Genomic DNA, 27831 nt, shown 5'->3' on the forward strand with positions numbered 1-27831 from the left:
CCCCTCAGATTTCTATCTTTTCCACTCTCTTTCTAACCACATTCAGGGGCAAGTGTTTCCAGACGAAGCTTCTCTTGACCAATGGCTAACATTTCTTGCAGTCAAAACCAAAATGGTTCTACAGGCGAGACATTCAACTGCTACCTGAATGTTAGCAGGTCATAGAGAGTGGAGGTGAATAGATCACCGAGCGATCATGAGTTACAGTGCGTGAAAATGACAGTAAAATAAAAATATAAGAATCACACAAACTTATGCATCGACCCAATACAACAAAAAGCTTATCGATAGCAGCAAAATTAAGACATTATATAATGTCACACAACCTGAAATAACTTATGCTAGTGAAACAATCTTAAAAACTACTAATGCAGCTGAAATAGATAAAATGCTTATTATTAAGCAATGATGGTAGGTGAGCTACCTGGATTTTGGGATCAATGTGATGAGCAGTGACTGCATCTGGGGCATACAGAATCATGTTGATGGTTAAGTTTTCCTCAACTGAGAAAATTCCCCCGTTAGGAAAGAGAATTTTCTGATGACTGTTTTGCGTGTATGACTTAAGAGCATCTCTGCATTTGACCAGCCTCTGCCGCTTCAATTGTGTTGTAAGGACATGCGCAGTGCTGCAACGAGGTGCATATTGCTTGTCCTGAAATGTTCATCTCTCTTGCCATCAACTTTCATTTTCAAACAGGATTTCTGGGAATTCTTTCTTTCATGGGACTGACAAGATGTGTTGTAGAAGATCTTGGATGGCCTGACATGTCCTGTGTGTCTCAGCATCATGGGAAAATGGATGGGTGGATTATGATACTTCGTATTTCAGTTTAGAATAAGGTCGAGCCTGTTCTTAGCTATCTATATGTTCAAAAAAAAAATTCAGGAGGGGGTGCTTCAGAAGTGGCCAGAAGAATCTGTGGAGAGGCTTTGTACTTCTGTTTTTTTAAATCAACCCAATGCTTGTCTTTCTTTTTTGCTGGAAGGAAGAGATCAAATCAAGATCAGCAGTAATATAAAACAATATGCAACTGCAAAAGGCCACAGAGAGCAAAGAAGCAAGTATGTTATGACAACCTGCTGATAGGGAGAGGCATGGCCACTTATGCGCCTCAGAATCTGAGAAACTGAGTGAGGGGTGGAAAAAAAAGATAATCATACACATGCTGAATTACTGTCCCATCAACGACGGGTCCTATGGCTATTAGTATTATAAACCAATAATCAGCAAGGTACCTTAACAGTCACATTATCAATCATGCTTAGCTGTAGCAGCATTATTGCCCGAGCTACAAATAAGGTCAGTTCATTATTTACTAATACCAACAGCATTTTAGAGGAGAAAAAGTGCCAGTAATTTGGGTTGCGAATAAGGAACTATGGGCATATAAACGGGTTAAGTACAGATACGGAGCATGAAGTTACGGAAAGGTAACTAACTAGCCAGCTGGTCTCACGCAAACAACAGAGTATTACACCACCGTACATTCTAAGCTAGAGTGGAGAGAAGTGAGGACTTCATTAACACATTGATGACCGGCCCCAAAGATCTCTGCTTTTACGCACAGGTATCGTTTGTAGCTTGTTGTGCTGTCTGTTGGCTATAATTTTAACTCCTTTCAATCATGCCATGGAGTAGAGGGATTGTAGATTTTTAGTGTCAATGTATATTTTTATTTTACAATCTTTGTAGCCACGGAAACTTCGTATATACTCGGGTGTTCTTACACGCCGAGAATCACTGTACAAGATGGAAAGGTGCCCTATGCGATGACAAAATATTTCAACATTTATATGCAGATTCATCATTGATGTGCCACATGGGTGATGAGCCCTCAGAATTCTCGTAGTTGCCAGCTGACAGTATGTGACAGCCGACAGTAGGTGACAGGCTACGAGAAGTCTCGTTTTTATGCACGTTGTATTTTCTTGATTATTGATGAAATTGTGGGCGAGATTATGAGTTCCAAACGGTGTAGTCATGGAATATAAATTATTAATGCATCTTTCTTTCTTTAAACCTTCATGTATTTAACAAAATGTCGCATACATGGAGCACCCATGCAGATATCAACATGGTGTGGTGTATTCAGTTGCCGATGGTTACCGATAATTGTGATTATGTACAGACCAGTAATAATAGGTACCCAGTGACAGTGAATTAGATATTTCTAATGGTCAACAGCTCACACTAAACGGGGAGTAGCCGTAAATAGAAATCCTTGAATACTTGAAAACAATGAGTATACGAATGGCACAAATGATGGCATTCATACTACACTGTGCTTAGAAAGACTACTGAATGGAGCCACAAACGGTATTGTTTGGAGAAGTATCAACGTACAGACTACGAAGCAATCTAGTGAGTACATGTTCCAAGTTTGAGGTCGATGTCTTTAATACATTTCGAGTTACAGTAGTTTGAGTGCAGCAGTGTAATTTCTTTCTTGGAGGCTTGAACTATCCGGTCTGCATGGGGTTACAGCCTCAGTTTGGCGCAGGTCGTGAATGTGTTAAGTTCCAAATTTCAAGTATTTACGGATTTGAACAGAATTTAAACAAATATTTGCACTTTCCTAAATACACTTGAGTGTGATTTGATAGAAACTGATGTTTGCTCAAAAATGAAATTTGTAATTCTATTTTAAAGTTTTTTGTTTGTATTTTCAGGTATAGTTGTGTTTTCTTTTTCGAGAAATTTCTGAAATTTCCTATGTCAGGACTAAGGACTCACACATCAGAGACTCGGCCCATTTCATAAACAGATTGCGACAGTTGCAAGTACAACCGGATGATATACTTGTTAGTTTTGACGTCGTCTCGCTGTTCACTATGGTACCAATCAAGGATACTCTTGAACATATTCAACATCTCTTTGCAGAGGAGACAATAGTTTTATTTGAACATGTACTTACGACGACATTTTTCCAATGGAAACATGAATTTTATGAACAGACAGACTGTGTTGCCATGGGTAGCCCACTTAACCCTGTTATTGCTAATTTTTATATGGAGTTCTTTGAAGAGGAAGCCCTGCAGACTGCTGTAAATAAACCCAGCTGTTGGTTCCGCTTTGTTGATGACACTTTTGTAATATGGGGACATGGAGAGGAGGCACTTGACGGTTTTGTTACACATCTGAACAGTATTCATCCTCGTGTACAATTCACTGTGGAGAAGGAAAAGGATGGAGAATTAGCTTTCCTGGGCGTGCTGGTGAAGAGGACGAATGATGGATCCCTAGGGCATCAAGTATACCGAAAACCAACACACACAGACCGATATTTAAACAAAAATTCGAATCAACATCCTGGGCAGAAGCGCGCCACGATGAAGACTTTGGTGGATCGCGCCCTTCGTGTCTGTGAACCAGAGTACATCGAGAAGGAACTACGGCATCTTGATCTAGCCTTACAAACCAATGGCTACACGGTACAAGAGGTCAGGAGAGCACTCCACCCCAGAAGACAGCCAGCGAATAGTAAGCGAGAAGAACCCAGGAAGAAAGGTATCGCTTATTTGCCGTATATATGGGACGTCACGGATCGTATTGGAAGGCTCCTTGAACGTCACGAAGTTAAAACCATTTTTCAGCCGACCCAACAGCTACGAAACATGTTACGTTCTGCCAAAGATCCACGTGACCCTTTAACACCTACTGGGGTCTATAGGATACCGTGCAGCTGTGGAGCTGTTTATATTGGCACGACTGGCAGAAGTGTCAATACTCGCCTGACTGAGCACAAAAGGAATTGTCGCTTGGGGCAATACGACAAATCAGCAGTAGCGGAGCATGCACTGCTTGACGGAAATCACGAGATCCGTTACGAGGATACTGACATACTGGCCACAACATCCCACTTTCACGCCCGTCTCTACAGGGAAACAATCGAAATACATAAACATCCGGATAACTTTAATAGAAAGGAGGAAGGACAAACTCAGCAAGGCCTGGTACACCCCTTTATATAACGTACGGCCGAAGTTTACTAAGATCAGGGACATTACAGTCAACCAACCAGAGGATCCATTGCTCGGCACGACCCAATCGGAGGTCGTGCACTCCGAGATCCAATCAGACGACAGACTTCTCGGAGCGACCCAGTCAGAATCCATACCCAGCGCGAACCAATCAGAGGTTGTGTGCTCAGATAGCCAACAAAACGTCAAGCTGCTCGGCGCGACCCAATCGGAGGTCGTGCTTTCAGATAGTCAATCAAATGTCGGTTTGCACAGCGCGAACCAATTGGAGGCCACACACTTACATATAAATACAGCTGCTTCCCAAACAACTTTTGCAGTCGCCAGCAGGATACAGGAGAGCATATCTACATGACACCACAGAAGATGACTACCGCAGCAGTAGTCGAAACGTCTGGGAGAAGCGAGAGGAGTGGACCACGGCATAACAGCCCGGAAGAATTTTATTATACTGACACCGGCCGTGAAAGCCTTCATACTTTAATATATTTCGTTGGTTTTATTGTGCCTATAAATGCCTGTTGTCAGGGTTTTTTGCCTATTTGGAGTATAATTGACCATTTGATGCCTTTTGACTATTTTAAAAAAGCAGATTTTCTCCCAGTGCATTATATTGTAGCTAGTGTGCTCGAGAGAATTATCTTCTCTTTTCTTAATATCTGTTTACCCCACGAACAAAAATGGGAATTCTCAGAAGTCAACAGAAATAATTCTAGGGAAATTTCCATCAGGAGAAACAAGGAACAATTTGACCTCGAAGCCTTCAACCCCTCCAACCTCCTAAGACATGAGCGAGAACCAATCGTCGAGCTATGTTTCACAACCCATATGCCCTGTACCTCCCTTTCGATGCGAACTGTTGTATGTGTACGCTTTATGTTCAGAATGCGTTGCGATTTATTGTGAAGTGGAAGAAGTGTGTTCGCGGAAACACCCAAAGAAAAATTTGAAGTCCTGCTGGTTGAAGGAGTGGATCACAGGGGATCCCAATTTCACTACGGATGGAAGGGTAGTCTGACAAGCTTGCTGTAAGGAGGAAAGTTCGTTTGTTCCTTTTATATTTTTTGTGATTGAGAACTATGATCGCATTTCATTGTAGCATATACAGGTCTACTAATTTATGTATTGTAGCAAGTTGTTTTGTTGCAATGCTGTATTAGTCATGAACTTTCAATAATTTATATTGCTAAAATGTAAATAATCATTAAATTACTGAATGAGGAGTTAGAACGCTGGTGGTCTCTTGTCACAAAATGGATGAAAATTAAATCTGTATTTTGAACTGTGATTCATTTTATATTAGAATAGAGATTTACAACTGAAATGCAATTTTTAAAACTCCCTTTAAAAAATCGTGAATTTACACTTCCGTTAAGCCTTCGTGAAACACAGATTGCAGATCCAATGTAGCCCGGCTAGGACGATGCCACAGCATGTTTTACAAGGTTGCCAAGACTATCTTTACAAGACCAGACCAGCGAAAAGACCGTTGGTCTGGACTGGTGAGGTCCGGTTAGTAACCGTTGTGCCTGGGGGGTTGGGGGAGTGGGGAGGTGAGAGGGGGAAGCAAGGCGAGTCGGAGGGCTGTAAGCTCCCAGGTTAACAAGCCTCCAGCATCCTCTCTAGAGTCTTTCTAAATTGCGACATAAATAAGGTTATGCGTGCACGTCACAACAATTTCAAATTATGAGGTTTTTAATTTTCAACGAGGGTGGCGGCCTTGTGAGCACACACGATGGAGGATCTAGTGCAGGCAACAGAAAATGGTCTTCATGACAGCTGACCTGGCTGACCAACACTGGCGAATAGAAACAAATAAAATATTCACAAATCTGAAATTTATAGTGCCTCTGTTTTCATTCTTCTATATAAGTAAGAATACTGCAAGAGCCAGCTTGGTGGGTCCTTGGCAAGCATGAAGGACGGATCTCTCCTCTACGTTACTCCGGTATCGTTTCAAGTCTTTTTTATATATTTTTCACCCGGTGAACATGAAACGATACTGCCAAATTATAACTGAAAATCCCCGAGGGCATATTTCCATGTAAATTATTAATTCCCTTGTTCCTACTTTAAAGTTTTGTACTTCTAGAAATATCATCTCTAACAGTCTTTTTTAATGAAACAAATGCATGATATATACTAAGCATTACTGCCAATTAGTCCAACTGTAGAAATTTAAGATATAGGGACAATGTAATTTATGTCAGATTTATTATTTTTCAGATCAAATGGGAGAAAAATACCACAAAGATCAACTTAGGAATACAGCATCTGATACGAGTACAGAAATCTGTATCAACGCAGCCTTTCTACCAATCCACTTTGGGCAGTGACCAACAACTAATTTCTTCAGACCTATGCACTACAAAGTTGGGAGCTAATATGCACCTGCATAAACCGAAGCATCTTCAAATTTTAACAAACTGCCGGGAGCAATCACCTAGTTGGAGAAGAGTGACATGCCCCATGTTAAATTTAATAAGATTACTTACCAAGAGAACATAAATGAAGAAGTCAGGGGAAGTTTTGACAGAACCTCTGGGAAGGCAGCCACTGCCAGTGAAATAAAACCAGATGAAGTGACTTCATTGAAGTTTTGTTCAATCACTTCATGTGATTTCGAGCGATCTTTCTCTCAGTACAAAAACATTATGCATGAGAGCAGAACAAGATTGTTACCAGAAAACACTGAAACGTTGATTGTTTAAATTCCTTTATTATTTTTCAGATCAAATGGGAGAAAAATACCACAAAGATCAACTTAGGAATACAGCATCTGTTACAGCATGTGTTATTAAATTATAAGTAATTTTAGCATGCCTATTTTACATGTTAGTGTATTTAAATGCCTATTTTGGCTCATTTAAGAGCCTATATGCCTGCCTATTTTGAACTGTTTTTAGTGCCTATAATTCTTGTCTTTAATTATAAGCCATCATGTACCGTGAGGCAGCATTTCGGCAAGTATTCTTGTAATGGACTGATCAAGACACTCGCTCTGGAATAGAAGGTATGCAGGTTCTCTTTTCAATTTAAATTTATTTTCGTTCCGTGCCGTGGTTTTCAACTCTCTTTTATGTGCTTCCATATACGTATATACAGATATGTGCAGATAGTATAGTCATGGGGTCCACCAAAACAGACGAATTACAAGCCTCCGTAGACAGGCTAGCTGCTTGGTCAGAGGCAAACTATCAACACCAACAAGACAGTGACTATGATTTTTAGAAAAGGAGTTAAAAGAGCATCCATGTATAAATTAAGTCTAAATTCAGAATAAATCAAAAGTAAATACCGGTAGCTTTAAATATTTAGGTAACACCCTACAAACCACAGGAAAATCTTTCAGAAATCGTATTGGAAACTGAGCTTCCGCAGCCATAAAAAACTATGATAAGCAATCCTACAATACTATGACTACACACTGCCATGTTCCTTTTCTTCTTTAAGATAATGCCTGATCTAACATATGGAATAGAACTGATATGGGATCACCTAAAACTCAACCACCTCTGTACAATTGAAACAATAAAAGGGAGACATCTTAAAAGAGTATTAGGAGTCTCTAAAACAATTCCATCAAGATTAGTATATGAACTAGCCCATGAGACTTTCTTCATAGAAAACCTGAGGTTCCAAATACAGCTACCATCCACGTGTTCGAAAACGGAGCTGTTCCGTATCAGAAGAATGAAGGCAAACATTTGGCATGATTTCTATACAACTCACACTATGATGAACAGGAAATGGACAGAACCAAACAACGAAAGTACTCTCACTCATATCTCAGTCCATGGTTTCCACCACAAATTATGTAAGACAACTGATTTCTATGAACCAACACAGCTATGTGTATGCCAACTTTGCAATAACCTCTGTGAATGTTATCACTTCTTAGTTTGCTCTAACCGATCTCTAAAAGATCTAACTGACTACAGTAAACAATGATCTAAGAATACAAAACTCTGCTTTACCCTTACACGAAACAAACCAACAACACTCACATTTTCAACTGAGGAAAAGGCTCGAACATCAGAGCGTCTGATGTAGTACTGAGAGGCCCGCAAAGCCCAAACAATCCCTTAAAAAAGCGATCCTATGCAGTCATAAAAGAATAAGAAGAAAGAATTATCTACTCTAATTCTTTTCTATTGTATTACTATTATGGCCTTTTGGTTGCAATAAATTCTTAATATAAGTACACCAGTGTCCAAAAGTTAAGCATAATCACTAGGGCTTGGATGTTTAAGACCTAAAAATAGTCCAAATAAGCAAGCAAATATGACCTCAAAAATGACAAAATATGACCTTATAAGTGACTAAATATGACTTAAAAATGACAAAATATGAACTGAAAAATATTATTCTAAATATGACCACTTTAAAATAAGATATAACTCGAAATCGCAATTCCTTTGATACATTCGTTAACTAAATTCTTTATTCTTACTTTCATATTAATTTTCTGAATATACATGTTTAGCAGTTATTAGCAGACTACTGTCCTTGATTCACTTATCAAACGCTTGTGAATACGTATAAAGTTCTAAGTTCGCTAAGATTATCAGATCACACAATATTTTTAAAAGTCGAGACATGTTTGCACCCTGCATTGGTGGTTTGAAATACGAGAAAATGATAAATCAATCTATTTAAAAAATATATTTTAGAACGTTTAAGTCCAGATTTTATTAATATTACTCAAATGCGTTGAAGTTTAAATTGAGCACCACAAAACGAATTAAGTAGATGTCTTTTACATTATGGTACGACGGCAGAGCATATACTGTAGTGAAAACTCTCATACCTCTCATTCTTCTTTGCGGGTGGAAATGAAGTGTATGACAAGATTCATTTTCAAAGCATTAGGTGCAAAAGAACTCCGATTATCACTTAACACATTATTTTAAGAAGGGAAACTCCTTTCTATGTCACAAGACGTTATTGGTGCACATTTAAATAATGTTTAATAACTGCTGTTGAGTATGCACTTATCTTAAAATGTCCTGGTACCTTCTTCTCTAAAGAACATAATTTATCTTGCACACACAGCAAAAACAGTCACTTTGATAAAACACTTTTTGAAGTTTCCGTTTTACACTGCCAGCTATTCCACGTGACTGTTTTACTGAAAGTTCAACACTTCTCACAATTTGAATACCTGCATGAATTTCTAAGCTAGCAGCCTCTAAACGAGTAAGTTAATTGCACTCGATATAAAAACGGGGTAATTCTAAAGTTCGACTTAATATATGCCAGACTTTCTGACAAACTGTTGGAAATCTTGATAGAAAAGGCAAATTTCCTTCTTAAAAGAATGTATTAAGTGATAATCGGAGGTCTTTTGCACCTGATACTTTGAAAATGAATCTTGTCATACACTTGTATTAACTGAAGATGTGATACCGAGAAGCAGTTCTGTGAATACTAGTTCGCATTCGGTAAGTAGAAGATGATTTTGCACGGCTACAGCTGTCACCAAACAGCCGAAATATGACGTTTCTACGAAAATAGCACAAAATATGACCTCATGACAAAAATAGGCAAAATATGCATTCATATGACAAATAAAAATCGCATAATTGTGGCGATAATAACCTGATTTGCACCAAAATCCAATCAGGCAAGAAAATAGAAACAAAGAAAAAATTTGACTCCCTAAACATCCAAGCCCTCATAATCACTAAACGAGGCCATATCGCCTGATAAGAATGTCAGCCGGATTGCTGAACAAACAGAAGCTAAATCTCACACCATATGTCACACAACTTGTTAAAAAAAAAAACAGTGTCAGAAAGGTTCTGATACCTTTGACAACAACTAACAAAACTTGGCAATGTCTTCCACAACAAAATATGCTTCGCAGCGATGTGGCATGCTCTCTATCAGATGGTCCAAGAGGTCTTGTGACAGTCGATCCCATTCCTCCGATAGGGCAATGTGAAGGTCTTGGAGGGTCCTTGGTGGAGGCTGACGGGATGCAATTCACATCCCAGGCACTTCCCACTTCCGCGGACCTCACTGGCCAGTCCATGCGATGAATGTCTTCCCCAGCCAGAAATTCATCCACCAGAGCAGTGCGGTGCGTTCGGGCATTATCGTCCATTAAGAGGAAGTCCGGACCAACTGCACCTCTGAAGAGTCGAACATGTGGTCTCAGTACCTCATCCCTGTATCTCTGAATGTTAACAGTGATCTCGGACCACCTATGAAGATGTGCAGGTCCGTACGGCCATTCAACATGATGCCACCATCACCACCACCACCACCATACTGGTCCCGTTCCCCGAAGTTCCTGTGGTTGTATAGGCTACCCAGTTCTCTCCAGATTAATGTGCGATGGGAATCGTTCTGCAAACTGAAGTGGGATTCATCTGTGAAGAGCACATGCCTCCATTCATTCATGGTCCAGTTTCGATTTTGACGGCTCCACAGTAAATGGGCCCCGTCTCTGTGCTGGAATGAGCGGGACGCACACTGCTGGACGTCGGGCAAACAGCCCTGCTGTTCTGAGCCTACAGTACACAGTCTGTCGGGAAACGGCACTGGCTGCAAGCTCCGCCGACAATTGTCTTGCAGATGCACTCCGATTTCGTCGGGCGGTTAAGGCCAGATGTTGGGTGGTTACCCTTGGTCGACCTGGTACTGGCCTACGACTAACATCTCTTGTGTCTCAAAATCGTCTCAAAAACCTGGAAATGACACTCTGTGGCATATTCAAGGACACAGTGACTTCGGTATGTGTCTGGCCTGCTTCCAGGCAGCCGAGTATTCTACCCTGCAAAATGGAGTCCAGATGGCGGCGTCGTGCCATTATGTTGTCACGTTCACCACGGGGCTAAACTCAGCACACTATAACAGGGCAAACCCGACTGAGGGAACATGGGGCGCAGGCACTGGCTCTGTTTACCTTGCGGTTATGCTGCTAGTCAAAGCAGGCAGCACTCCTTTCCTATACAGAGCGAACACATAAGGTTGGTAGGTGTGTATATCGTGCGATTCGAGGTCTATTTCCTGTTGCCCTCCTTACTCGTAACTTATGCTTAACTTTTGGACACTAGTGTGTGCATGCATGCATACATGCACACACACATCTTCTTTATGAACTTATTGCCTTTGAGTATTCTATCTGCAGGCTTCTGTGAATTAAGTACCTCCATGATCCTCTATTTGAAACTAGCTCTGCGACTTTGTTTAGTTCCACATGCTTCCATTTATTGATACCGGTAGTGTATTTCATTGTAATGTTTAATTTCATGAAGATAAAGTTGGAAGATAAACATAAAGGACAAATTGGGGTAAACATCTTTTTATAGAAAGAGGAATTCGGGAATGGAATTGTTTATCAAGAGAAACGTTCGTCAGATTTCGAAATTTTTTGAAATAGTTTCGAGAAGACTAGGCAAACAACTGATTGGGAATCTAACACCTGGGCGACTGTCCTAAATCCAGATCAGCGATGATGGGAGTTAATCATAATAAGTATAAGTATAAATTAACTCTTCAAAATTAGTTAATGATATGTGGCTTTCTGTACTTTTGACCTCCAGTGATTTGGCTAGGAACACGGATATTCTCATGGTTTTCAATTCGAACTGTATATGTATCTGATCTTATGTTTGTTATATTTTATTTTGAAAGTTTACATTTGTTAATTTACCTGTTCACAGTAAAGTGTGAAAAAGCTCAATGTAGTTATATCTTGTAGACCTACTTGGTGAATCAAAGACATCTGTATCTAGTGGATACGCTAGTTTAATACAGGGTAGTTACATACAAATGAAAGTTATACAGGCTTCACTTCACATGTAAGAGTATGTAACTTTCTCATTTTTTAATTTATTTTCCAGAAATTGTAGCTACAAATTTGTGGACGGCAGATGGAGGAAAAGCAAGACCCACATACACATAAGTGTCCCCCATTTCTGTTGATTAAATATATGTTAGGTTACTGTTCAGTATAACAATGAAACAAAACATGGCTGATAAGGACTATTCCACCTTACAAACATATCAACATTTTTTTTCTCCCCCATTTCCAGATAAATTAGGAAAATTAAGAAACAAAATTTTCTGCAGTTACTCAGGTTCACATTTCTAAGAAATTCATTATGTCCAGCAACAATAGTACTTGGTCTGAGTGTCGTAAAGATCCAATTGCAGGTACCCAGAAGAGGGGTTAAAAATCATAGTGTGGATCGGATGTTAGAATTCAGTAAACAGGGCAGCCAATGTTGGCATATTAGCTTACACAGTAGTGCCTTCTTTCGAGAGTGGCCATAAGTTGAATTACACCTGGACAGCAAGCAAAGTAGGGGTTGGGTAGGCAAGCTCTCAGGTTAGAGCTACCGTACGTGCACCTTTTAGTGATACATGCAGACCCTAGTGCTGAATTGGCTGACCTCGGTTATCTTCAAGATTCGTATTGGCAACCTTTGAAATACAAACTATGAATCTCTTATGCATCGCTGTGCAACATCTGGTGTACACTCTACGTACTAGTACTGTTGCTGTTTACACAACAAAGCCAAACTATAGAATTCATGCTAGGCACACAATTCGCATCGAGAAATGTTATATGTGTGACACTGTTGTTGGCGTAAGATAATAAATGTTTAGAAAATTCATATCAATTGATCATATTATCGATTCAATTCAGATTTCATTTCCATTCAGTTGGCAGTATAACCGGAACTGGGAGACCTCCCTCTTTACTCCTCAACCCCGTAAAAAGTAATATCGCTAAAAGGTGCGCCGACTATAGTATCCCCTGAACAGCAGCAAAGGTCTTCTTATGCCACTGGTCTGGTTTGGTTAGACCATTGGCCCGGCTTAGGTTAGGCCCGGTGAGAAATAATATAATTGGCCTGCAATTTCAAACTATACTGCTACATTTTGTTTTGACCGAATGTGTCAGTCCTTGCAAGCGATAAAAATCATTGTTATCCGTATTGAAGATACTGAATGTAGGATGCTAAAATGTTTTTGTCACCTATTCAATACATATAAATTTTACAATTTAGGAATTTATTGATTCCACTTGAGACATGTTTCGCCCTTCATTGCGGGCATCATCAGTCAAATTATCTCCTCAATGCAAAAATCAGGTACCTGGTTAGTAGTTGACATGCACAAATTAATACATATTATTAATACACATTACAAAAATTAAGTATGAGAAACAGTTGTACAATAGTGATGATTTAAACTTATAGGTTATATAATAAGAAGTCAGCACCAATGCGTAAAATTAAAATAGAGTTCGGCAGTGGTGCTCTGGAGAACAGTTGATGCAATCATAGGAAATTATAAAGTTTTAAAAATATTTACATTATAACAATCAGGGGAGAAAGGGTGTAGTGCTCGACGCCAATGTTTGTATCAAAAATTAATGTCAATGGTTGGTAACTATACAGTATTTACATTTCCAATTGAACAGTTGAGAATTAACAATTTATATACATAATTTTAACTAAGATAAACCACTCTGCATATTCTGAAATGTCAATGCTACATTCTTCTTCCAACCTTTAAAACAACAGGACGCACTTGGTACTAGATTTTTTTATATCCTTGCTCGCCAAGCTGCTTTTGGGTAAATATGTATATAAATTTGATACAAAGATTGACGCCGAGCACTACACCCTTTCTCCCCTGATTGTTATAATGTAAATATTTAAAAAAAAACTTATTCTCAACTGTTCAATTGGACAATGTAAATACTGTATAGTTACCAACCATTGACATTAATTTTTGGTTACAAACATTGACGCCGAGCACTACACCCTTTCTCCCTTGATTGTTATAATGTAAATCTTTTAAAACTTTATAATTTCCTATGACTGCGTCAACTGTTCTCCACAGCACCACTGCCGAACTCTATTTTAATTTTACGCATTGGTGCCGACTTATTATATAACCTGTAAGTTTAAATCATCACTATTGTACAACTGTTTCTCATACTTAATTTTTGCAATGTGTATTAATAATATGTATTAATTTGTGCATGTCAACTACTAACCAGGTACCTGATTTTTGCCTTGAGGAAATAATTTGACTGATGATGCCCTCAATGAAGGGCGAAACATGTCTCAAGTGGAATCAATAATAAATTCCTAAATTGTAAAATTTATGTGTCAGTCCTTACAAGCGGTTATGGGACACAAGGCAACCATCGCCAGTTCACTTGTAGGCGCCGTCAAATGCAATAAGATATATTCATTAGGGTACAAGAAAGGAGTAGAGGTGCGAAAACACTAGGTTTTTGTACTATTACCTGACATATACGACATACATGACTAGAGGAGCATATGGCGACCATGTTTACTTGGTGACTGAGGGATACTGACATTAGGTATGACGTCAGAGTGTTGAGAGAGACAGGGAATGAATATACAAAAACTAAGTGCGAAGTTTTGCTACTGCGCAACTAATTTAATATTTCACCATGGACAAGAAAAATTATCATGATATAAGTATGACGTCACACCACCCCACTTCCTCTATAGACAGCACATGTGGGACACCTGCAAGAATGGGACGTAACCCAGGGCCGCCAACCCTTCCTCGCGGGAGGAAGGGGGCGTAACACCTGCGGTCGTTATGAGCTTGGGTTCATCAAAATATGCACATAAGCAAACCAAACCCCATGGCACTACAGCCCTTGAAGGACCTTGGCCTACCAAGCGACTGCTGCTCAGCCCGAAGGTCTGCAGAGGCTTGTAATAGATTTGAAAAAAAAAAAAAAAAATTTCATACCATGGTGAATAAATATTGTGAATTTTTTTAGTAAAAATATTCGGGAAAAGGTAACCGGATGATTTACTTTCTTTGTCAATAAACAGGTAAGTAGTAGCGTTAGGGGTTGAAGGGAATTGCCAAGTGAATACATTTGTTAGGTTGGTACTTCTCGTGCACAGCTGCACACTGAAGACGGAGGAGCGGTTACCTGCAGCCAATACCACGCGGTCGGGATAGTGGTGCCATTACCGTCATTTCAAGTTTTGATATTTAATTAATGGCTTGTATACGGACATTGTGCGGTATTGTGTAGTTAACTAATTAAGGAATGATTCGTACATTCAAGCTGGATTTATGTATATTGTTTTCGGTGTTTAATTGGGTATCAAACTGCAATGAATTAACCTCAAGCGCTTTCAAATTAACCTTGGCTGGCTTCATAGACGATGCCGGCAGTATATGCAATGGATACCAAAATAACATTCTGTGAGTACCATTTGAAAACAATATGCTTCCTACTGTTCGAACTTGCAATGTAACGTAGCCTTCATTTTAATTTTTCTGTGCGAGTAATAACACGTTTCTTGGGTGGGTCGGTAGGTCACTGATAAGCATAAAGAAGGATCTCTCCTCACTTCTTCCTCATGTATCGTTTCATATCGTTCGTACATGCTTTTCTGATTCTTCAGCATGCATCTGCGTTGGTAAATTGTAAACCGTAAATTGCTCCATAATGATCACATGCTCAAGTGGTAACGAAGTGATCTCTGATGTTTTCTTCCTTTGTTTTTAATTTCCAGTATTTTAATGGTTCATTGTGATTTCTATGGTGAATTTATATCATCAGTATGCATTATGCGATGTGATCATTTTCTGCTGTAACCCATGGTGTGCTTTTTGCTATGGTTGCCATGTTTATGACATAGTTCAGTCAGTACATCCCTTCAACGTAAATATAAAATGTTGGGTCATGACATCATAGTTATCATCATGGCTGACCTTCAACACGTTGAAAGGATGTACTGACTGAACTATGTCATAAACATGGCAACCATAGCAAAAAGTCGTAGCTCTTGGCAAATATTTGCATTTCATCATTTACGAATTGCGAAAAATCAATTTTCGCATCTAAGTTCCTTCTTTGGACAGGCTTTAAGGCCGGTCTCCACTGATTAACATTCAACAACATGTTAAATGTTAACTGGTGACACCATCAACATGTTAAATGTTAAATACTGTTCCATTTAACATTGTGTCCACACTTAGTAAACATGTTAAACTTGACTTTCTGTGTTTATATACAGGTAGTTCATCATATCAATTTGTGGTAATACATTTATGTGGTGTCTAGTATTTTCAAACAAGGACAATGGACTTAGATGAAGAGGATTTGGCCTTTTTTATTGCCACTGTTGCTTCTTGTTATGATTTAGAAATGCAATTTTATTACGCACATTTTCCCCCTCATCCTGCTCATTGATTCAAAAGCAAACCACTTTGAAGTATAAACTTTGTTCGCTCCCGCCCCCGACTTTTCTGAACCTTTCTGCAATTCTCGACTGTACTGGGGGCGGAAGGGACACTAGTTTTTTTTGATGCACTCGCGGGAACAATTACAGATAATTTCGAGTTTCTGGAACCTATTGGCTTTCTTCACTTTATCTCTGTATTCCTTTGATGAGACATCCCACAAACAAGGTGTATTACATCATTAATTATGTCCGGATTAATTTCTTTGCTCTACTCCATTTCTGACTATAAATTTTAGTATAGTGCAGAGAGAATAACACACGTGCGTGTACTGTATTTGTAGCTTATAACAAAGAGAATGAGTATCGGAGAGTGTTGTAACTATAATGCTACTTCACGAGAAGCATGTTGTGTGCGTCGTTTAGGCTATCTGTTGGCATGGAAACAGCACGGAAGTTGCCAAACCTGTGCTGACATCTCACGAACAGCGAATTGACTTGACATGTTTTCCACTTGAAGCGGATAACATGCCAACATGTTAAAGCTGTTAACCTCAACATTCTGAATTAACTTGCAAAGTCAATTGGAAGACACAATCACCATATACATGTCAATTGTAACATGTTAAATTTAACATCTTGGTGTTAAATTTCTGAGGCCCGAATTGGAGATAGCTGGCTCGTGTACTGGACCCATACAAGCTCTATTGAAGACAACAGGAAACTTTCCTTCATCACAGCTGATCAAGAGCAGCACAGGAAATGGCTGTGTATGGCACATTTAGAGTCTCGTTTTCATTCTTTTATAAAAATTAGAATACTTCTAGGATGAGGTTGGTGCGTCTCTGACAAGCATGAAGGAAAGATCCCTTCTCTGCTAGTTCAGGTATTGCTTTACGTCATTTTTATATACTTTTACTGTTTCCAAAATATGAGTAACTGCAATAGAATCTATACCTAGTGTGTCCTGACAAGTGGCCGAATTATATCCTAAAAAGGAGGCTCTCTGATCTAGAGTAAATGAAAGCAGGATAAAAATAGTTTGCCTAAGCCTAAATACTTACACTTTAATACCAGGAGAATCATCGGTGTAGAATCTCCACATTCCTCCACTGCCAGCCCCAGTAGTGCGATTTCTCACTGAAGTGGTAGTGGTAGTAGTTTTTCTAAAACAATTGCAAAAGTATTTGCCATACAGATTTGAAATAGACCACAGGCTAAGTTATAAAAATGACCATTAGCCTACTTGATGCAACATGCACACGCTGTTTAAAAACTTCTGTAATTACTGATGTCCACAGTTTTCTGGTGTCACAGTATTCAGATACATAATGCAAATATGATTCTAAAACCTTTTAGTAGAATTCAGTTTGCACTCCATAAATAATAATGATAACCAGATGGCAATCCATTCTTGTTCCTCCCTTGAAGTAAAATATGGTAACACTAACACAAACGGATAACTTCACTAAATCTCAACTAAAGAAACACACTGCCTACATGGTTAGTACAATATAAAATAAGGACATTATTAAATGGCTTGCATATGATCGAAACAAATCCAGATCTAAATCAGTAAAGGTTTCAATTAATCTTCAAAAAATTTACAAAATTCTTCCTAAATCAATATAAATGAGTACTAAGTATGTTTTCACAACTTTTAAACAAATTATTTCAAATTATTGTCAGAGAACATCCCTGGAGAAAGCTTTACCTCTGTCTTACGGCACCACCACCACTTGAAGCTCGAGGTGCAACAGCTTTGGTTGGAGTGCGGCTTCCAGCTCCAACAGAAGTCGTACTTGGCGCAGCAGGCTGTAGGAAAATATATAATTAAAAAAAAACTCGAATTTTCTAAACCTACAACGAGGTGAAATACTAGCTGAGAATAAAGCTGAATAATTATCCTCAGTCGTACTTTCACATGACATATGGGTTATAGTTTACTCCAAACAAATACTCAGTTTTGAGACAAATATAGTTCAAATAACAACTATTATTAGATATAGAGTTACCTTACCATTTCGAAACTCTTTCTACTAGCTGTGACGGCAACACAATGTCGTGCTTACTTGCTCTTAACCCAACAGTCCCACTATTCACTGTGCCAGAAAACTCTTGAAGAACTGTGCTATAACCTATATTCCACGTCGTAACATCTTCCGCTAACGTTGAAAAGGAGGATATAACGTCACAGCCACTGGAGTAAACGTCATCAACACATGACATTTGTTTACCTATAATGCAAAGCGCAAGGAAATTGACGATCGTAAAACGATTGCGCTATCTTTCGAGGGAAAGAAGAAGTTAAATGACATCGCAAAATTGTGTTGTGGGAGAATCGCAAGTGATCACAAGACAAGACTGCTTCCTTAACCCGTTTCTGAATTTGTATATTTATTGTGCCGGTGCATGATGGAGGCAGTTCCTCGGCTGCCTATGCTTAGTTTTGACTTAAAAATAAGCCCTGAACCGACTTCATTTGGTCCTAAACTGAAACAGGTGAGGTTTTAGTGTCCTACTTGACAAATACTGGTGGATTAATTTAATTTATTTTGGCTAAGTGTGACGGTTCGTTATTGACTCATTGTAGTTATTTCTGGAAAAAAATATTGTTTTAAGTTAGTTTTCAATTGTATACAGTAAATAGCACTTTCACAGGAAACGTGTTTGTTTACTTATCACTTAAGAGAGAATGATCTAGAGCAAGGTAAGCCAAGCTCTAATCACTGTATTCTAATTATCGGACAACTTCGTTAGCTTGAGTGGTGATTTTCATGGAAGAATTTGTCGACGAAATTTAATGCTTGAAGTCCTTAACATATAATCAGCTCTGATGTATTTAATGTGTACTTCTAACCTTGTATGAATTTACAAATAAAGTAAACAAGGTATACATTATAGCATTGTCATGTTACTCTCCAGAAGCCCGAAGAAGGTATGCCTTCCAAACCTAGGCGTCTTTAACTAACATACAAGCATACATCAGTTTTATATAACGGTATGCTCTCCAGTGTTCAGTCTGCTAGCCTATGTGAATTAACTGGACATGACCACAATCCTCTGTTTGCAACTAGCTTCATGCCATCATTTAGTTCTACACTTCTTTTCTTTAACCCTCAAGCACACGCACCAGATAATAGGACACAGGCACACGTGTGGGGGTGCTTTCCATCCCACATATCATTGTATTGTAAAATATGAATTACTGTATTAATTGGAGATTTTAAGATGGATTATGTAAGAATGACTCTTTCTGCGGGGATCCAGCCAGAAAGGTACAAGATTGGGGAGAGCACAGAAAAGTTATTTGTACATTTCACTAGGAAATAAAATGACCTGGGGTGGTTTCCACCCCATACGCGTGTGTTTGAGGGTTAAATCATTAAAAGCTGAAGTCTAGCCATCATCATTATCTTAATTTTTCTTCTTTATGTCCTTCTGTTTCTCTTACCTTTCATGGTTGAGTCCATCATTCCTCTGGGTAACCTGTTATCCACCATCTGTCTCGCATGACTCCACCACTGAAGCCTACTGTATTTATATGCACGGCCAGAGGTGGATTTGTAATGTATGTTCACTGGATACATGGCTAGGGACGTCAACCTTAGGAGGTGGCAAAATTTGGCCAATATTATTTTTTGTTCATTCCTACGTTATAATTTTTTTGTCTCTAATGGTATTTTGATATCCCCTTGTAAACCATATTGTCTAAAGACTAGCAGCTTGTCTGACATCTTCAAGTTGTCGTAATCTATAATCTTCATTTCCATATTGACAAATTACACAGTTAGAAATGGGAAAGGATTTCCACCTATCAATACTTATTTATTGCACTTATTATGCTACAGGACCAGTTTCGACCCCTTACATAGGGTCATCTTCAGCTGAACCATACATTCACATCTATGTCATGAAGCTATGATTAAGATTACATTGTCTAGGGAATGCTGTATGACAAACATTTGGTCACATCCAAATGGGGCATGTCGAAACGGGATCTGGCGTGTATGTCACTGTCAATCAGTCAATACTGATCTGCATTTAGGGCAGTCGCCCAGGTGGCAGATTCCGTATCTGTTGTTTTCCTAGCCTTTTTCTAAATGATTTCAAAGAAATTGGAAATTTATTGAACATCTCCCTTGGTAAGTTATTCCAATCCCTAACTCCCCTTCCTATAAATGAATATTTGCCCCAGTTTGTCCTCTTGAATTCCAACTTTATCTTCATATTGTGATCTTATCTACTTTTATAAACGCCACTCAAACTGATTTGTCTAATATATATATATATATATATAAATAAATTGCTTCTCAGTAGCAGATGTTCTCATTGACAGACGCAGACACAAGATAAAGAAATTATTGTGTAGCATTTTCAGTGTAACAGACACAAACAAATGGTTCCAGGAGAAGTTTCATTGTAATGTATTACTGTATTAGGCTTATCATCAAAATTGAGTTTACTGACAGACAACTAGTATGTGTGTGGACACATGCATGCATCAATCAGTCAATAATGAGACAATGCAATTAGTTTATAAAACACATCTCTACTTATAGGCCTATATATGTAAAAATATGTCTTATCACGACCCAAATGAAAAATGTGAATGTTCTCTGTGTGATCAGTTCTGTGACATGTATCACATTACAAGATGTAAAAACAACAACAAATCTCTATGTGACTATAGCAAAGACTAAAACGGTCAATGATCTTTGTAATGCACATTCGTGCGCTTTTCTAATAATAATAATAATAATAATATATATATATATATATATATATAAGATGAATACAATATATATAGGAACACTTCATGCACATGAACGTTCGTGTCTTGCGTGTTGTTCAATTCATCGGTTGACTTCTGTGTTCAAGTCTTATTTACATAGTTGTAAACTTGGTTGATATTCTTGGAGTTTAAATGATATGATTTGCTTGTAAAATTGTCACGTTGTATGAATCAATGATTTTATCTTCATGTATATACAAAGAATAAATCAAGAATCTTAATTTGCCATTGACCATATACAATGAAATAGGCTTCGTCAACTGTTAATTTAGTACTTAATATTACTAAGGCTAAATGAACATACACCTTTTTTTAAAACTTAATACTAACATTATGCATTTCTAAGAATTCAGAGGTATTATAAAATGGATTTTCTATTATCCAATCATACATTTTTCTTTTAAAATTACTTAATGGAGTGGACCGTGCAGAATGTGGTAATTTATTAAATAATCCTAAACAACTGATTTTATGTGGTGAGCAGTTTTTGACAACCTGTAAATTGGGATGTCAATGTCTGCTTTACCTCGAGTATCATGAAGGTGAATGTTTTCCCTAGTACTGAATTCATTTATGTTGTTTTTAACATATGTCAAAGATATATAAATATACAAATTTATAATTGTCAGTATTTTAAGCTTAATGAAGAGAGGTCAACAATGGTCAATTGCACCAGCCCTACACATTGTTCGGACAACCTTTTTCTATATTAGAAGAATGCCCCCATAATAACAGTCCATAAGTAATTTGTGACTGGAAGAGGCCAAAATATGCCATCTTTAGGTAGTCGCTGCTAACTAAATCCCTCAATGTCCGTATCAAATAGGCCACTTGTGATATTTTTTTTACAAACATGATCAATGTGTGTTTTCTAGTTCAATTTGGCATCAATATGGAAACCCAAAAGTTTGACTGACTGACTTTCAATATCTTTGGATAATCCTAGCGTGGGAAATTGAGTTTTATCTTGATTGCACAACAGCCTGTTGGATGAAAACCAATGCATTGCAGTTGCAAGATCTTCCTGTGACATCCGATGCAAACCTGAGATGCTCTCGTGTTTTGTAATTAACGTTGTATCATCCGCGTACAATATAAGACCATGACATTTGACATTTTGCGGTAAATCATTCACTGCCAGAATGAATAAAAATGGACCGAAGACAGATCCCTGTGGCACACCAGTTGTAACTTTCTTCAGAGTGGAATACCTTTTTAATACCAGTTCACCTTCTTGCTTTTAAGTTTACCATTATGACTAATTTTTACCAGTGGTGAACATAAATGCCACAATTCAACCAATTTATCTAAAAACTTTCCAAATACAGTTTCAATATCATTTTCTCCCATTTCAAATACAAAGCCCCAGTTAGTTTGTTTCAGATTTTCAATAAATATGTTAACATAATCATCACCCTGACTTTTCACCCACATCAGAACAGGTTTGTCATTGTAAATTATGTCAGGCTGGTTAAGATATATAATGATATGAAGCAAGCGGTCATGATCTGCAAAACCCCCACCAACAAGTCTAAGTTCATACAAATCTCTAGAAAAATTTACAATAATATTATCCAAGCATGCATTATTACATGTAGGTAGCTTGTTTGTGCAAGTTAAATTTAGAGTTCTTAGTAAATTCAGAAAATTTCTCGAAATCTGCCCATCTGAATATGCCATCTCTATGTTAAAATCCCCACAAACGGCAACTTTGGCCTTAAACTTCAACATTTTTTCCATTACTAATTCAAAATTCTTAAGAAATACGTAAGCATCGACATTTGGAGATCTATACAAACTAACAATTATCAATTTCTGATCAACCGGCTTCAGACAACTAAATTCTCCCTCTAATTCCACACAATATTGACTTAAATCAATTTTTACAAATTTTAAACACTCTAACTAAAATCCCAGCTCCCCCATTTTTCTTTTTACTCCTACAAAACATATCTGCAACAGTATATCCACGGGGCACAAAATATTCTACTTGATTTTCAGAAAGCCAATGCTCCGATCCACAAATCACATAACTTTCTCGGTTTGGCAAAAATGTTCTAACAACTTATTTCTAATGCATTGGATATTCACTTGCAATAAATTGAGAGATTTACCCTTGCTATCCTTCTTTTGGATGCCATTTACCTCTCGGCAACTACTTTTTGTATCGCTCATTATTGGTGGAGATTTCTGACCTGATGTTTCATGTACTGGTATTTTATGAATAGGAGAATAACATACTTCAGTTTGGCTATTTACTAAACTATCTTTGATAATGGTTTGATTTGGTGACCGATCCGATTCGGTCACAGATGCTAGTTTTGGTTTACATGGCCTCTTAAAATTCATAACATTTTCTAGTTGACTGAGCCAGCTTGAAAAACACTGGCTCTTTCTACTAGTTTTCCTGGTGGGTGTTATAACCTAAGGGAGTTGCATTTTTCAAACTACATATTTTATGAATAACAAAATTGTGAACAATATTAGCAATTTCTCTTTTACCTGAATTGTTTAGATGGAGGCCATGTTTTGTATAGGCCCTAACAGTGTCTCTCAAAACTGCTGCATTCAATAACCTGAGTATTCCGGAAATGTTTACAAATTTTAACAATATCTGTATTGACCTTGTCCACTTCAGTGTTCACACACGAGTCTCTACTCAAATCATGCCTGTGGGACACGTTCACTACAAAAACGTTAGTGTGAGTCAGCTTCCCTAGTGTATATTTAACACTTTCCAGTTTTAAAAAAGGTGCCAGACATATGGATAGAATTAGGCTAAAATATGTTCAGCTCTGCTGTATGTTGAATCTTGTTGCCTTATGTTAAAATTGAATATGTTGTCCTGTGGCGTCCATAAAATTTGGGTGACATTGGGTTCAAAGTAGTGGCTCCTTTCCCATTTGTAGCTGTGCAGTGATGTTATATTATCTGTGGAAGATAAGATTGAGGTATGAGTGATATTTTATGTTGGAGGAATGTCTAAGGGTTGTGTGTGCTAATTTGAATATGTACTTACTGTTATTGGTGTGGCTGAGTTGTGTTTGATATGCGAGCTTGGTGTGTACTACTTCGTGTTCTTCTTGGGCTCATACTAGCTGCTGTGAGGGGTAGGGAGAGTTGCTGTTGTGGGGATTGGGGTGGAGCTAGGTGTGTTGTTTGATGTTTCTGTCGCGTGTCGTGTTTTGTTTATTGATTATCTTAAGGTAAGAGTTTTTTAGGGCAGGGATAACTGTATTGAAGATGATGTTAGTTTTTTCTGTAATTTCATTTCTGTTGTAATTTGGATTGGTATACTGATGTAGAGAGATGTAAAATTCTTCTCTTATGTTGTGCAGGGGGCCTTTGGGGTTTATCTTCAGGATTTGCATGTCGTTCTCGATGTTTGTGAAACTGTGTTTATAGTCTTCGACATGTTGGCCTATTGAGGAAAAATTATTGTGTTTTACCACATTTGTGTGTTCATTATATCGGGTTAGGAAGTTTCTACCGGTACGTTCGACATAGCTTGTCTCACAGTTATTGTATTTGATGCGGTATACGCCTGAGTGGTTGTATTTGTTGTTGCTGTTGATTGTCCTGACGTTGTGTATGATGTTGGTACTGTTGTGTGTAGTTTTAAATGCTATTCTTAAGTTATGTTTTTAAAAAACATTAGTTATGGGGTATTTGTGTACATTATTGAAGGTGAATAGTGCATAATCTTTCTTGGATTTGTCCGCTTTTGTTAATTTGGTTTTGGGTTGGGATTTTATTTTGTGAATGATTTTGTTGACCATTTCTTTCTTGTATCCATTGTTTTTAGCTATGTTATGAATTAGTTGTAATTCTTTGTTGGGGTGGACGGAATCTATTTTGATTGTATTTGAGGTATGCGTGGGTTTTCTGAATATTTTGTAAGAAAGGTGGTCTTCATGTCTGGTTATCGTTATGTCCAAGTAGTTCAGATTGCGATTGTTTTTAGTTTCCGTGGTAAATTTTATATGGCGGTCCATTGTGTTGAGTTTATCTAATATATCGGTTTCATTTGTGGATCTATTGTCGATGATGACGAAAATGTCATCAACAAATCTACACCAAAAAATATATATTTTAAATGTAACGTTAAAATTTGCCTTAGTAGGTGCATGTAGGCAGATGTATGGCATAGACACAAGCCTGGAATGAAACATCTGGCGACGAGGAACGTTTGAATTTGGAAAACACAAGAGACAAAATAACAATAGTGAAGGGACCGGGAAGGGAACTACCTATGTAAATTTTTAATGGCTGGCAACCAGGTATTACTTAATTGATAGCCAGTGTCATGTGTTACACAAACACGTTATGTGAACTGCTTAGACTGATTGTGATGGTTCGGTCAGCTTACGCTTCGAACGCTAGCGTTGCCATGTCCTGGGGGCCATCTGGTGACGAATTACCGTACCATTTTCTACTTCTATTATAACGTCCAAATTTAAAAGTGTCATTGTTTAAAAAGCCTTTCTCGTGGACAGTCGAGATTTCTTCTGAGGATGCAGAGCACAGTTCCCTGCGAAACGTTAAGAATTTCACCTTATTTTCTTGACACCGCATAAGCCCAAAAGCCTGATTCGGTCCACTGCTGCTGGACAATGTTGAATACCCTGTGGTCTTCCTATTGGTACCAGTCACTTATCTTTCCCTTAGACTGCCTCCATGTAAATATGTTATGTTAACCCTTGTAAGACATACCTTAACAGTTTGACACTGTTATCCTTCACAACTGGTAATTACAGCAAACGACTGATATGTTGGTATCCATATTATCACTGAACATTGCTTTTCTCATTGCTTATCCCTACTGTAATATGTCAATATTATTTCTTAGCAATTACAATTTAATTACAAATCAGGTACCTGATTTATGCCTTGAGGTAGTACTGTGACTGATGATGCCTTCAACAAAAGGCGAAACATGTCTCATATGGAAATAAAGATAAATTCTTAATTGTTTAAAATTTTAATGTATTGAATAGGTGATATTATAAACTAATTAGCATCCTACATAAGTGGTATGTTCCGAGCTGTCGGCGGAGAGATGGCGTGGAGTGCATAGTTTGTGCATCGTCCTTGTTCCATATATATATATATATATATATAACTGTTTTTATCTAATTGCAGTTCTAACCTTTATTGCAGAACTGGATAAGGTAGGGTGCTCTGTTTCAACCCAGTGTCATCATTGGTGGTGATGGTAATTAAGATGTTGTTTTTTTTTTTTTTTTTTTTTTTTTGCTAGTTGCTTTACGTCGCACCGACACAGATAGGTTTTATAGCAACGATGGGACAGGAGAGGGCTTGGAGCCAGAAGGAAGTGTCCGTGGCCTTAATTAAGGTACAGCCCCAGCATTAGCCTGGTGTGAAAATGGGAAACCACGGAAAACCATTTCAGGGCTGCCTACAGTGGGGTTTGAACCCACTATCTCCCGAATACTGGATACTGACCGCACTTAAGCGACTGCAGCTATCGAGCTCGGTAGTAATTAAGTTTTAAGAGGAAGTACAATTAGACAACAATCTCCTCTTAACACTAATCAGAAGAGAAGAGGAAAGTGAAAGGTAAAGAAGCATGGGGTTATCGGCAAAACAAGAGGGAAAGGTATGAAAACATAATGCGATAAGGTTAGTGTGGGAAGTGGGAGCAGTGGAAAGAGAAAATGAGACTAACATCAAAACGCAGGAGGACAGGCCAGCCTCTACATTTTCATATACTGCCATCTCCTTTTCATATTCTCCTCTCCCACACTGACCTCTTATCCTGTTCTGTGTTCCTTCTCATGTTCCTATCTGTATAAATCATTCAATCCACCACCTTTCCAACTGGATAGAGCCAAAGGAAAGTCTTCCATGTGGACACCAGGAGAAGTGGACAGTATGGAAAGCCCTTAACAGACTCCGTACAGAAGTCGGCAGAACCAAAGTAAACTTGCGGAAGTGGGGCTTCTCAAGTGATTCATCACTTTGTGATTGCGGAGAGCAGCAGACGATCCAACATCTATGTCAGTGTGTTTTATGTCCTTCAATGTGCACTATGAAAGACTTGATTGCAGCCTCCCCCAACGCTATTGACGTTGCCCAATACTGGGCAAGCATCATCTAGCTCTCGAATATTGTTGCTCTATCTGTGATTGTATAATAGACTTGTATATTTGTATAGTAGGAATGTAGATATCTTGTTGCTTTTTGTTAAATATCTATAAGTAAAGTTGATACTTCTGACACGAATAAAGAAGAAAGATTCAATTTATACATGAGCTGCACTAGAAAAAGGGTAGGATTTTATCCTCTACCCTATCCATGTTATACAAATGTACGTATCACAAATATCATTATATAGATGTTCAAATAAATAAAAATTTAACTCTGTTTCAGTATATCCGAGATTTCTATCATGAAGACCCTGAGATGTACTCTAATGAGATTCATGCACTCGAAGGTTTACGTGCATCTGCTGTGTGTGCTGTGAAAGATGTGACAGGCTGCTCAAAATTGAAGGAGTATTATTGCCAGTTGCATTTTTTGCAGAGTCGTTTCCCTATGAACAAAGATGGTGCTGCAGCTGTTCAGTTCACATGGTATGATTTCTTTTTCGTTGTAAGATTTATTAAGTTTTGATCATGGCTTGCTGTTTTAAGACTGATTTTGGGCTGTGAATTGTAAAAAACTTTGCTTGATTACATTTTGACATAGTATGTTTAACTTCTGCCTGTTTCTTCATAAGCATAAATATTTACATTTCGGTTAAAATTTAATTAATTGCACAGTTAAAAGATTATGGCCTTTCTGCACTTGAATATTCTTTATCACTTAATTTCTTAT

The 27831-nt window shown here is 38.1% G+C and overlaps 2 protein-coding genes across 4 annotated transcripts in view; one reads left to right on the plus strand and one right to left on the minus strand.

Annotated features, from left to right (window-relative positions):
- Sec61beta (Sec61 translocon subunit beta) overlaps nt 1-18375 on the minus strand; it is a 28194-nt gene extending 9819 nt beyond the window's left edge. Inside the window, exons 1-3 of the mRNA XM_067151496.1 lie at nt 18217-18375; nt 17911-18011; nt 17261-17362 (exon numbers count right to left, since the gene is read on the minus strand). Coding sequence (XP_067007597.1) covers nt 17261-17362; nt 17911-18011; nt 18217-18219 — 206 coding nt within the window. The 5' untranslated portion in view covers nt 18220-18375. The remainder of the gene's footprint in view (nt 1-17260; nt 17363-17910; nt 18012-18216) is intronic.
- Nucleotides 18376-18494: 119 nt separating this feature from the next.
- The window catches only part of mop (myopic), a 310174-nt gene continuing 300837 nt past the window's right edge, over nt 18495-27831 (plus strand). For 2 of the 3 annotated variants that reach the window (XM_067151488.2, XM_067151487.2), the window contains exons 1-2: nt 18497-18698; nt 27385-27587. In XM_067151488.2, the coding sequence (XP_067007589.2) occupies nt 18609-18698; nt 27385-27587 (293 nt within the window). In that variant the 5' untranslated portion in view covers nt 18497-18608. Of the gene's footprint in view, nt 18699-27384; nt 27588-27831 lie in introns of all 3 variants that reach the window. The other variant, XM_067151489.2, reaches the window with a different exon arrangement.

The sequence above is a fragment of the Anabrus simplex genome, chromosome 7, assembly GCF_040414725.1.
Source record: "Anabrus simplex isolate iqAnaSimp1 chromosome 7, ASM4041472v1, whole genome shotgun sequence".
NCBI lineage: Eukaryota > Metazoa > Arthropoda > Insecta > Orthoptera > Tettigoniidae > Anabrus > Anabrus simplex.